The 12,816-nt window shown below is 38.7% G+C and overlaps 1 protein-coding gene across 6 annotated transcripts in view; it reads right to left on the reverse strand.

Moving 5' to 3' along the window:
* SUCO (SUN domain containing ossification factor) overlaps nt 1-12,816 on the reverse strand; it is a 39,955-nt gene that overhangs the window by 9,243 nt on the left and 17,896 nt on the right. For 2 of the 6 annotated variants that reach the window (XM_058808122.1, XM_058808125.1), the window contains exons 5-17: nt 10,867-11,007; nt 10,544-10,694; nt 9,461-9,581; nt 9,113-9,237; nt 8,588-8,655; nt 7,837-7,944; nt 7,365-7,470; nt 5,438-5,458; nt 5,150-5,205; nt 4,131-4,222; nt 3,605-3,670; nt 1,335-1,409; nt 719-815 (exon numbers count right to left, since the gene is read on the reverse strand). In XM_058808122.1, the coding sequence (XP_058664105.1) occupies nt 719-815; nt 1,335-1,409; nt 3,605-3,670; nt 4,131-4,222; nt 5,150-5,205; nt 5,438-5,458; nt 7,365-7,470; nt 7,837-7,944; nt 8,588-8,655; nt 9,113-9,237; nt 9,461-9,581; nt 10,544-10,694; nt 10,867-11,007 (1,227 nt within the window). Of the gene's footprint in view, nt 1-718; nt 816-1,334; nt 1,410-1,865; nt 2,133-3,604; nt 3,671-4,130; nt 4,223-5,149; nt 5,206-5,437; nt 5,459-7,364; nt 7,471-7,836; nt 7,945-8,587; nt 8,656-9,112; nt 9,238-9,460; nt 9,582-10,543; nt 10,695-10,866; nt 11,008-12,816 lie in introns of those variants that run through there. The other 4 variants (XM_058808124.1, XM_058808126.1, XM_058808123.1 and 1 more) reach the window with 3 other exon arrangements.

The raw sequence follows: 12,816 nt of genomic DNA on the forward strand, positions 1-12,816 counted from the left end.
TAAACAGCAAGCCTTCTCAATTAGATATTGTCTCTTCCCTCACCCCTGAAAAAAGTCACCAGTTCAAATCCTCTTTTTTCCACAGCAAGCCTCTTACTCTGCTGACGCAATCCTCAAATGCAAGAATCACAACATGCCCCCTGACCTTCCTGAGTCTTCACAGCAAGTGATAGAAAACTGCAAAGCCACTAAGAACAGCAGCACAAGTCATGTCTTAATATTTAAGAGGCAAGGTCTTGGCCTTAAGCAGCTTTATTATCAGCAGTGTAATTACTGAAAAACAACAGACTCTATACAGAACTTCTCAAGCTCACTCTGAACAATTGCTTACAGGTTTCATTAAGGGAAGTCTACCCAAGTACAAGCTTCTAAACCAGAAGTTTGTCACTACAATTTAACTGAATTGTATGCAAATACAATTTACATTCCTCATCAGTCTCCCTTGCAGGAGACCACAAAGCCTGCACCAATATAAAACCAGCTTCTGTGTCAAAACAAAACACACCCTAATGGAAATAGCTATAATAGACAGCAACAAAAGCACTAAATGTCTCTGGTTAGTGCCATTATCACAGTACAGATTTTACCAAATACTTATTTTGTCCCTTGTTTAAGTCTGCATGCCATACCTGAGCATCCTACCACCAAGCATTGCAGACTGGCCCATGTTTGTCTCTGCTGGGAGCACATTACAAACACCCCAAGAGCAATCACTTACTCTGGTGAGGGAACAGGTGTTGGCTCAGGCAGTCTTGGTGCAGCTGTTGAAGTTGCAGGGGTGGCAGTGACATTTTCAGACACACTTTTGTTCCCAGCTGCAGGAAGGAGGAAAATGTCAGTGTGGAAACTCAAGAACCATCTTTGTTTTCAACAAATTCTGAGGTCTGGGTTTATTATTGGTGGGTTTTTTTATGATTAACTGTGCTACCAAATTAACTGCAGATGTCACCCAAAGTTATCTGAATGAAATGCTACTGACAGTTTTTGAGTATGGTGTTGTGGACAGTCCCAAAATACTTCAGAGAAAGAAGCAGCAAGTTAGGACTCTACAACTCCAGCTGAGTAACACAGAAAGTAAAGATCTCCAATAAAGCTGGAAAAGCACATGTGTCATCTTTGTATGGGTTTTCTTCTCAGCAAATTCAACATCTTCATTCCACTTTTCACAGCCACTAGGTTCTATGACACTAATCAGATGTGTCACAAAAGGTGAAAAAAGTCATTTAAATCATCACAGAACATCCAACTCCTCACAAAAAAAAAAAAAAAAAAAACAAACTTAATAAAGAAATGCAAAGTTTCCACAATGCTTTTCATCTGAAAAACTACAGTACCTTCAGTTTCAGATGACTCCTCAGTTTTGGCTCCAAGCATATTGGCAGCAATGTTCACCATACTCAGGATAGCATCTAAAAGAGACAACAACTCCTCAACAAGGGCACTCTCAGCAGCACAAGAAATTTGCTATTTTACAATACTTGCTTAAAATGAATCACAGTGTAAGGACATAATATCTGGTCATTCCATTACACTGGAGGCAGCTGTTTCTTTTAAAGGTAAATGTATAAGTTAGAAACCTGTATTTGAAAACCTGCACCATAACACCCACAGATCTGGCTTACACGTATATTTATTTTAAGGAGCTGTTAAGTAGGACAGTTCCTCTCCCCTCTGAATTCACAGAAGTAAATTCCAAGAGGTGCTGCTCTACATCAGCACAGGAATTAAATACAACTCCTCTTTGGCTTGATATTGACAACAAACATAATGGCCAGGATTATTTAGAAGCTGAGGAACAGGTAAAGAGCACTATATTGTAAAATCACATAAGCTGGGTGGATTTTGCCCATTTCTCCCCCACCCACCAACATATGGCAGCGTGTGTCACATGGCCAAGGTCCTCATGTTAGAGAGGCATTTTAGCAGCAATGACAAATCCCTTGGGCTCCAGGAAGTTCTGTTCAAAACTTTGGTTCTGCCTTTCCTCCAGGAAAGGAAGCTGCAGAAGCTGCTGCCAGAAGCTCCATTCCTGATTTATGTTAATTTATCTGGGTTTGTATAATGAGAAAAGTCACAACAGTCAAAAGATGCTGAACTTCAGCTGTGGATGGTTTCTAACAAAAATAAGAAAACGAAGGAGAATACAGAGTTGGTATAGAAGCTTTAAAATGTGAGAAAATGGCAGGAGAGAGAGCAAGACTGCAGAATGCTTCTTGTGAGATTAAATGTCTGAGAACCCTCCACCTCCTCCTCAGAGGTCCGTCTTTTCTCACTCTACATTTAAGATGCACATTTGTCTACATGCATATAAAAAAATCCCACCAAAAAACAATACCCACAAACTCTACTCCTTCCAAAAGAGGAGCACTGACCACCCTGACAGAGAGGAAGCTCTCAGTATCAAAACCCCCCAGCCAGAACTAAATACAGGTCACTGCAACATTTCAGTGCACTAGAGAGACAGCTGAGCACCATCAGCAACAGGTGCTTCAAATCTTTTCATCTTAGCTTCAGCAGACTAAAAAATTAAATGGAAAGTCACTGCCTTTTCCAGACAGTGAATATAAACTTGTAATACTGCCCTTGCAGACAGATCATGTGAATGAATATGCATCACCAAGACAGCAAGTTTAGAAGTCACAAAGAAGAGATAAGCAGTGTCAGGGAAGAATTTACTGCTTTATCTCATCTGTGAGAGGCACACATGTAGAAATAAACTGCCTTTTCCACTATCTATTTGCCTTTTGAAAACTCTTCTAAGCTGTGAATATTCCTAGCCATGACCTTATTCTCAGGAGAAAATAATGTTCTAGGAAAAAACATGAAAGATTTCTGTGGCTCTGATCCACTAGAGGATGACAGCAAAGGCTGACCCCAAACAGCATTAACTGAGTGCAGATCTACACTGGAATAACAAATCCTCATTAGCTGGGACAGAAGGAAGAGTGCAAGAGCTCCTTAGGAAATGGTGTGTGGAGGTGAAACCATCCTGAATAATTCAGCAGTGAAGACTACCATTAAAATTGAATATTCCAGGATTCTCATGAAAACTAACCCTACACATGGAGGTTTTCCAATGGGAAAAGTGAGAGGAGTCAAGAACCTTTAGTTCTCTCAAAAAAATACACAGCCCTTATGAAGAACATGAATTACAGTATTTACATAAAGCCTTCTCAGAAATTGTAGTATTCTCCATCCTTCTCTGCCCCTAAAGTTGTGCAAAGTAAATATTTATATTGCCTCCTGTAGGTTAATTAAACACAGATTTTCAACTTCCAAATAATTACAGTTCTACAGCACTTTAGTACTGGCCATTTACAGCCCTGTGCAACATTTACATGATCTTCAGTATTCAGAATCCCTAAGTACAAAAAAGTTTCCACAAAATAGATATCTTTACAAACTGAAAAATTCATTTTTAGAACACTAAGAACAATCCCCCAACTCCAAATTTAATTATTCCTATGAAACTAAAGAAGAATTACAAATTGCTTCAGCAGAATATAGAAGTTGTAGATGTTGCACAACAAATTGTCATTCCACTTTCAATTAGCACATCTTGTTTTAAGCACAGGAGTAACTTTTTCTAATAAATCATACTCACTTGTAGCAGAACCAAGAAGATTTTTTGAAGATTTTTCTTCCCCTGTGTTATAATCCAACAGATAATCTATGTATAAAGAAGAACAATCTGTGACTATTAGAATTTCATCTGTCATGGGCAAAGAATATGAACCTCAAGATTTAACATGACATTTAATGATGTCAACTTGACAGTGTGGAAATAAAACTACAGCAAGCTTAAGGTCAGATATTATGAACTAAAATGGACACTAAGAATAGAACTTTCCATGTGAGCTGCTTTATTTTAGTAATCCTTTTCCTACTGTCAAGCACATGAAGAAATTGTCTATTCTGCCAAGTGAAACAGAGACTATACTATAATTTTAAAGCTACATTTAAACACATTGTTTAAAGCTTCAAAGGATTGTTGGAAAAGCCCAGAAATGCTGAAACACTGTCAACAGGTAAATTTACAGTCAAATCTTTCATCATATGCAGGAAGTGATGAGCCACCAACAGCACAAGAGCTGTCTGAATGGCTGAAAATGCACAAAATATTTGCTTACCATAATCTTCATCAAACAGTTCTTGTCTTTCAGACTGATACTGAGAATCAGCTATTTCTTCATACTCTTCAACCATGCTAGTACCAAATACTCTATGATCAAAGTTTTAAAATAAAAAGCTAATATTAGGAATCATGTGACATAATTGATAAGCAGTATTACCTTTATGTAACAAGTAAATGAGATACAGTAGTTCCAGTCATTTAAGCAAGATCAAGCAGCAGAGATGTTTATTTTCTCTAAGTTGTGTCTACAAGGAATCTGAACAAGATCCTGCTTCTCATTCTAATTCCAAAGTCTTTTTTTCCTTTTAAACTCACACCTAGACTTCTTTGGCTGTCCATGAGCTCTTACACCTCCACTTGTGTTTCTCCTTTGACTTGCTTTAGGAATATCTGTTCAGAACTACCTCCCTTTGCATGCCACATTCTCTTTGACCTCTTTTGCCAAAATTAAATCAATCCAATGTAAAGCAGCCTTGTGGACTAAAAATATGGTTTGACTTCTAACACAAGAGACCTCCCAGGTTCAAAACCTGTTTTTTTAGGAGCAGTACAGAGGCTGATGGTTCTCTGAATTAAAAATTCACAGGTGTTTCTACTCAGCTATTGCAAACATTTCTGACTGCAGGCACTGTGGTGCCAACCAACCCAGAAGCTTCCAAAAAGCACTCACCACACCTGCTCTTTTTAGCTCACCACTTGTTCCCTGTTTTGCTTGGTCAGCCTTGAAACGCTCATGTCCTGCTCTAAAGCTGCTCAAGGCTCCTGTTTCCTCCTCCCCTCCCCCTGCAAATATAAACTATTCCTGACATACTGGAGAAGCAAATAAAGAGATTCAAAACTTCTTTACACAGACATGAAAGACACTACATAGCAGGCAGGTCAGGTAACTTCTTCAATCCATAATACCTACAAGTAACTGCAACTGAAAATTGAAATTGTTGCCCAACTATTCTAAAAGCAGACTAGTCCTCACTGCAAGGAGGTAGAAAGACTAAGCAAAACACAAAATATTACCTTATAAGACTTAAAGGACAAAAATGTTCTGATCCAAAGTGTGATATCAACTCCACCTAAAGAATAAAAGGTACTTAAAATAAAACTCCAAAGATCCACAGAGCCAAAAACTCAGTTAAACATAAACACTCAATCTTGAAATTGCAAGTTTTGTTCACTCCAGTGAGTTGCAGATTGCCCAGAGCAGAAAAGGCCAGATTTATTCTTGCCATGCAATAAAGAGCTGAGCCGTGGCAGAGAACACCCCCAGCCCCATGCATCCATCACTCCACAAGAAGGGTTGCTAACCTTTATGTACTTGATGAACATCTGAAGCGAGAGAGAGGAAAGGAGAAAAAACAAAAAACAAAAAGTAGATGTCAGTACAAAGGCTGAACACATGCCACAGGCAACTACAGAGTCCTGCTGGGTTTAATTCAGTACTAAAAATGCCTAACAGGACAAGCTGGGAAGGATTAAGGTGTAACACAACTCCATCTGCATTGGGTAGCAAGATTTCATGTAGCCCTTGTACCTTGCAGATTGAAGGTAACATGCAGCAAGTGTTTTATTAGGCAATTGAAGTTATTCCATTTTTCAGGGCAGCATGACTGCAGCTAGAATACTGAAGTGTGTTAAATGTACTGAGTTATTTTTTTTTACCCTTAAAGAACACAGACTACAGAAAGGGACTCAAAAGGAAAAACAAACCCATGTAGCATGCACTCTCTATGTACTGCTGCTGCTTCAACTCACTATAAAACACTTCCATTTACAGAAGCACAACTGCAACAAACAGAGCAGCTGATGACAGACCTGGGAGCTTCAGACATCTGTGTATTTCTTGACTACACCCTGGTATTTATTTAACCTGAATTAATTTGCAAGCATTTATTAAACCACTATGTAGACACTATCACTGAAGGACTGGAATAATCTGCAAGTGAGACCAAGACAATCCCACAAAAATCCCATTGTTTTTGATACAAGCTCAGTAAGCCACTTAAACAATTTTAACATTTAAAAATATTTTGGAGTCATTCTGTAGACCAGACATACTTAGAACTTGCTTACTTTTTGCACTATGAAGTAAAAAAACCTCTGGAAATGTTACCATGCTGTACTATTCAAGGCAGAGCACTGGATCCACCAAGGGATTAAGTGCTGCAGCATCTACAGGAATTCTGCCACTTCAGTGACAATGGCAGCTACCTTAAGGCATTAATTAATTCAGCCAGAAAACAGAATTAAAAATAAATGAAATCTCTGTTCTGTGACTCATGCAGAATTTGTAGGTAAAGAAGTTAGACAATTATCATTCACAGCTACTTTTTCATAAAAGCACAAAGCATAATTAAGGAGCACAAACTAGTATTTATTTTTTATTTGGCCATATAATAATTGGAAGATAACACATCACTGAAGAGGACCTAAAAGGTCTGTATTTTACTTGATTTTAAACCTTCACTACAACCCAATATTTTCACAGAAGCTTTTATCCAAGTTCAAGTAGCACATTAAATATTTATGGAGTTTTATTCCCTTTGAGTCTCCTGAGTAAAGATAGCTCAATGCAAACCATTTTGAAGGTGGAGGTATCATGGCAATGCTCCAGTAGCAGTGAGCATAAATAATTTGCCTGAGTCAGAGTTATGGTTGAATAACTGGAAAACTGCACTTGGAGTCTCTTAATGAGAACCAAGATGCAACCCTGCACACTTTCAGATTCACTAAACTGTACAGCCCAACATGGCACAAAAATATCAAGAAATAGGCATATTGTGATCTGTGCTCTAGGGACTGAGTGGGCAGGGTGTGCATATACACAAATAAATCTAAATGGGTATAGATCTATGTGTGTGTATGTAAAGCAGGTACAGCCAAGAAACAAAATAGGTCAGGATTCTTCTGCTCTTACATTCAGGGGATAGTTGGACAAGTCAGAACAGAACTTTGTCTACATTTTTCTTAATTCAGGTATCAGTTAAGTATGTACTTGGACCCAAGGGGCTTCCCAAGATCTTCCCAATTACCAAAGTGAGCAAGGTAATAAGGTCATAACTGTGACAAGGATTTAGCACCCAGACAAGCCCAGCTGGGGCCACTAATTAACCAAGGGCAATTAATGGTAGGGCAGGCTTTGATAACACATTTCTTGGCATGCTGTTATACAGAGGAAACCCAGCAAACCCTTCCTTCCCTGAGGAGCATGGATGTTTCTGCAGTATTGAGTTACCTTCACATATTTTGCATACATCTGTTCATCCAGAGGAAAGCTCTGGACATTCCTCTCATCTCTGGCATGGAAAGTACCTAATTTAATCCATTTGTTTGTTGGATACCTACAAAGGAAACAATGGAGTCAGGTAATGAAATGCAGGAACTTTCTGTTTACAGGTATTTACAGAAGTTTCTCCAGAGCAGAAATACATTTTGTTCTCTCCAGCTGCCAGGCAGCAGCAAAGTTCCCAACCCAGAACCTCAGCAGAACCCTCACACAATGACAGCATTGTCATTTTTCCTTTTAATTTTTGAGGTGGCAAAGGAAAAAACCTTCTAGCAACTGACAAAATACACGAAGAAAAACCATGTGACTTCACATTACATTGCACTTTGCATAATAAACATACAGAGATCATGCTTCATAAAGCCTTGCATCTAATAATTATTTCATTTTTCATTCAGAAGGATGAGTTTAGGTAACATACCTGTCACTAATTGACACCAGAAAGTCTTTAGGAGTGGAAGAGAATAATTCATGATTTGCAATGTCAAACTGCTTTACTTGCACTGGTTCACAGAGCTCAACAACAAACCTTAAAGACAAAAAGTAAATATTTTTTTAAGAAAAGACTTTTCCTTTTGCAGTTACAATCTTCAGCCCTTCCCCTCATCATCACACCCTTCACTGGGTGTAAGGAGGACACTATAAAAACGCTGGTGGTATTTCTCTGAACATCTACTTTAATAATTCCAGGCAGCATCTGCAGCTACAAAAGCTTCATCCATCCATCTATCTATCTATCTATCTATCTATCTATCTATCTATCTATCTATCTATCATCAATCACAGAATTAAAAACTAAGGACAGCAAACAATTTAAATCACACCTGAAGTGCCAATTAATCTATGGTAAATTCTGTTCACCTGTCCTACAATTATTTGACAGTCAGGGAAAGAAACCAAGAGTCTTTATTTGAATTCTCAAGTGCTTTATCCGCCATAAGATAATTATGCAAAACTTACACGTATTAAGATAAATAAAAATATCACCTTAATATTACTTGTCAATACCAGAGCTAGATTTCTTTGGAAGACATCATAAATTATCTTGTGCTAATTCTGCCAGAGTTCCTCACACACCCATTCCAAGGAGCAACACATCAAGGTCAAGTCAGTCCCACAGCAATGGAAAACTGTAATCACTCCTGAAACAATTATGAATCTTAGGAACCTACCAGATTTTAGTACTGCAAGGATTGAGCATATAAAGGTCCATGTTTTCCATCAAAATAGCTGAAGTGCTCTGTAGAAAGAAAAGAATTTGTATTTTAAATTGCATGGTAGATAGCAACAGCATCAAGGATTTTCCCCCTCTTTCCAGCAATGAATTGGAAATTAGGTTTGTAGACAAGTATCAACAACACTCTGAGCAAGACAATTATCCAGGACACAGTATGCCATACTTTGGGGCAATCATGGATTATTTACTGTGGTGAGCTCTTTAATATAACTCTGTTCAGTTTCTGTAGGAAGTAGACTCTGCTCCCATTTTCTGAATTCACTTAAAAAGATATCAAGTTCTATAACAATCCCTCTTAAAAAAAGCACTGATCACTGTTTACATCCTAATTTTATTAATCAAAATCCCAATAAATCCAGACACAGAACAACAACTTCACAAACCAGTGCTCAGTTTTAAGTGTACTTTGTTGCATAACACTACACTAAAAACTGAACACTAATAGTTAATAAATGCTTACCTTTGCCTCTGGATTTGCTGCCAGAATTTTGGCACCACACTCTACAGAGGCATAGTTATTCCTGTTTTTCTGGACCTTTTTAGTGGAATGCTGCCCACCAACAGCAGAAGGGTGCATTGACTGACCTAGGAACAAGAAAATATTGCTACTATAACAAACCACACAAACAAGCAGTATTTGCACTGTCAGGGAACTTCTGCTCACTGCTTTTCTATAATGAAGGCTATTAATTAGGTAGTTCTAGCAGAAAAATGAAGTTCCAGGCTGCATTCCAAATGGAGACAGTCCTGCTATTCAGGAGATGACAGTGTTCTCTATTTAGACCAACCTAATGAATCCTGAACTTACTCTTTTCTTTCTCCACCTCCATGACTTTCTTCTTCCATTCATCAAATGTTGGAATGTCTCCAGGGTCCTTTGGAGTTATTACTGATGTAGGGTCAATTTCTCCTGTCTTCTTAAAGTCTTTCTGCAAAAGAAAGAAGCACTGATTGTGAATATTTTTCAGGACCAACAATGAAAACAAAGATGAACTTGAAAAAACAAAGCATGCTCTGATCAAGTCAAGGGCAGACACATCATTTGCACCCATGTTAACAACTTAGAGCCAATGTAAGCAAGATTAGCAGCCAGAAAAAACAAGTGATGATTTTCTCTCAGAATTACAGATTATTTCACTGAAATACTGACAATTTTTGTGGCTAAGCTAATAAATTTTAAATAAAATGTAACCCTTCTTCTCCAACACCTGCATTTTCTTCCCAATTTTTGCTTTTTCTCTTCCTAATGAAGAAAGCTTTCCCTGTAGCAAAAATCTTTAAACATCAGTGCTTGTCATGACAGAATTCCAGAGGTTCTCTGGGATTTCTGAACATCTCAGAAACAGCAGAATGATTAAACATTAAAGGAACCATTTTAATTATCTCAGAAATAATGTTTTGGACTTGCCTGACAAAGCAAAAACCCTGACAATTAAACTGTACATTACTCCATTTCAAGTTTTCATTTCTCCTTTGTACAAACATATTCAGCACACCACCAGATGAGTGAACATTTTTTGGTAGACATTTCAAGTGTAGAGGTTATTTTGTGGAAAATATTTTAGAGGGAGTTGCCAAGTGACAGTTTAAACATGATCCTAAAGCAGCAAAAAATGGTATTGCCATGGCCTTAGTCATTCTGATTTTAAAAAGAGTCTTATTAAAAAAACACAAGCTTTAGGAAGTACTTCACAACCAGAGCATGAAAAAAGTCACAGTTAAGCACAGAAGGCCCGGCCAGCTACATATCCCACTGTAACAAGGGCCAAGTGATACTTCTGGGACAGAATAAAAGCACACCACATTTTTTACCACTGGTAATAAAACCAGAGGGTGATAAAAACAAAAAATTACTCCTGTGTGTACTGAGGAGAGAGAGATACCAACTTACCTCCCTTTTTAGGTTCTCTGAAGCATTAAGAGCAGATTTCTGCTCATCTGCCCCCTTTTCAGCTGCTGAAACTTTGGACTCAAACTCAGATTTTGTCTTCTTTCCCTTGCCATGTGAAGATGATATGTTCTCTATGTGCTGGCCTGCAAGGCTGGAAGTTTAAAGGGCATCAGGATGTGTAACATGGTCACCAGAGGCAGTACCACACTCACACAATACACAGATAAGCAAGCACATGCAAATGTTTGTTGCAAAGCCAGCACAGAAGAGAACAACTCCCTTTGAAGTGTTCAGAGGCACACGCAACCTGCTTGGATACTCACCTCTCTGGTTGACTGACAAAAGAGGAAGGCTCACTCTGAGGGTCAGCCTCAAGTGTCCCACCAATATCACAGTCAGGTTCTGACTGCTCAGCTTCACTAGAGCTGACTACAGGGGTATCAGCACGGGAATTCTCTATTGCACTGAAGGGAAACAAACAACAGCCTTTTTTAGCCTTCTGATCATACAAGGAACCCTGACAATCAGCCACAAAGATAACTGAAAGGTTTCATAAAGCAACAGTCTCACAGAAATAATTAAGAAAAGAAGAATGAAGCATGCTGTACTTGTGGAAGTGCATTCTCAGCTGTACCCATGAAAGAACAGAATTTCCTTTTCCAGAAAGGAACTCAAAACAGGCTTCTCATCTCCCAGAACTCACATCCAACATCCAACCAAACACTGCAATGCATAATTCTCCCAGCATCACTAACAACATCTTCACAGTTACCTGGCTGCCAGCACTTTTCCTTTTCAACAAAGGAAACAAACAAGAGACTGAGTTCCCTCACTAAAAGCTCCTCATGTTCCCAAGTCAAGAGGCAGCAGTGAGAACAGAACCTGGCTAAAACTAGAGGAGAACTAGGGGGAGAAAAGCAGAGCCAGCCTTTCTACTAATGTATTTCTTTTTTTTGCTGGTGTAACAAAAATCAGGTAGCCCAGCAGACCATGATCCCAGCTGTACCAACAGCCCAAACCAGCTCATCTGTCACTGCTTCACCTCCTGGCTCCCAGAAAGGCTGAGCACACCTCAGACAAATGCTGAGACACAAACCCAACAGCAAACCTCTCCTCTGCCCTTCAGGAATGATGCAATGGGTGGGGATGGGCAAAGAGTGACTTTCAGGTGACAACTTCTGACTGTCCTCTCCCCTCCAGCACAGGGATGACTCCCATGCTGATCAGATGCAGCCAGGTCTAAGGAAAGGCTTTACTCTGCCTTCTAAATTTCCACATAAGCTTTCTTTAATGGAAGCAGCAAACTAGGTTAATCCAGTATCATGACAGAGCTGCCAAAACACAAACAGCACGTCAGCAACTTAAAAGGGAATCTTTTTGGTTCCCTGACTGCTACAATTATCAACAGAAGCAGCTGCAACCAACCCAGGGAGACAATTTTAGTTCCTTTCATATGATAAATTTCCTGTGGTATAAAACAAAAAACTCCTAGGTATTCCAAGACTTTTTGCTATGTAGAAAAATCTAACAAACATCATGAATACAAGAATTTATTAGCTATAAAGAAAGAGTATTTACCCTGTAAGCCCCAAAATGCCTCCATCTGAGATGCACAGTGTTTGGTTCTGCATGCAACTCTTTACTGACTAAATAATGCTGACCACTACACAAAACTGAAAAGCTGCACATATTCTCCATTTCAGTGGGTAGGTGACACTATGAATAATTATCAACTGAATAAAATATGGGACAAGAATGAACTTAAAAATTCCTTGCTCTCAGGGTGTACCTGACTGCCCTCAAGTAACTAATTTTGGCAGAAAGTGAGTCTAAAAGCTGTAGTGCTCCCTCTCCTTTGAGTATCTTCTTTTTCGTTCATTTTTAAAATGAATTATCAAGCTCATTTTGCACAGTATGTTCCTTACTTCCAGACAAAAAGAGCTCAGATTATTTTTCAGTAATTTTTCCTCAGATTAGACTTAGGAAGAAAAGTTACACTCAGTGCAGTTCTAAAAAAAGATTCACTACAAAGTAAAACTTGTTTGGGATAAAGTTCCTTTCAAAATATTTTGACTAAGAGGTTCTGCTGAAATATTAGACCAGTAACACCTGAGAGAGATGGACTTGGTTACACTGTCAGGAATCACATTTAAACCAGCAAAAAGGTAAAAACTGTCTGAAGATAACAAATACAACTGTGTCTTTTTAAAGACTTTAAGTGTAGAGCTGCACCACAGCTGGTTTGGATATTCATCTGTTCAGCAAGAGACCAC

Source organism: Ammospiza caudacuta, chromosome 7 (assembly GCF_027887145.1).
Source record: "Ammospiza caudacuta isolate bAmmCau1 chromosome 7, bAmmCau1.pri, whole genome shotgun sequence".
NCBI classification, from domain to species: Eukaryota; Metazoa; Chordata; class Aves; order Passeriformes; family Passerellidae; genus Ammospiza; species Ammospiza caudacuta.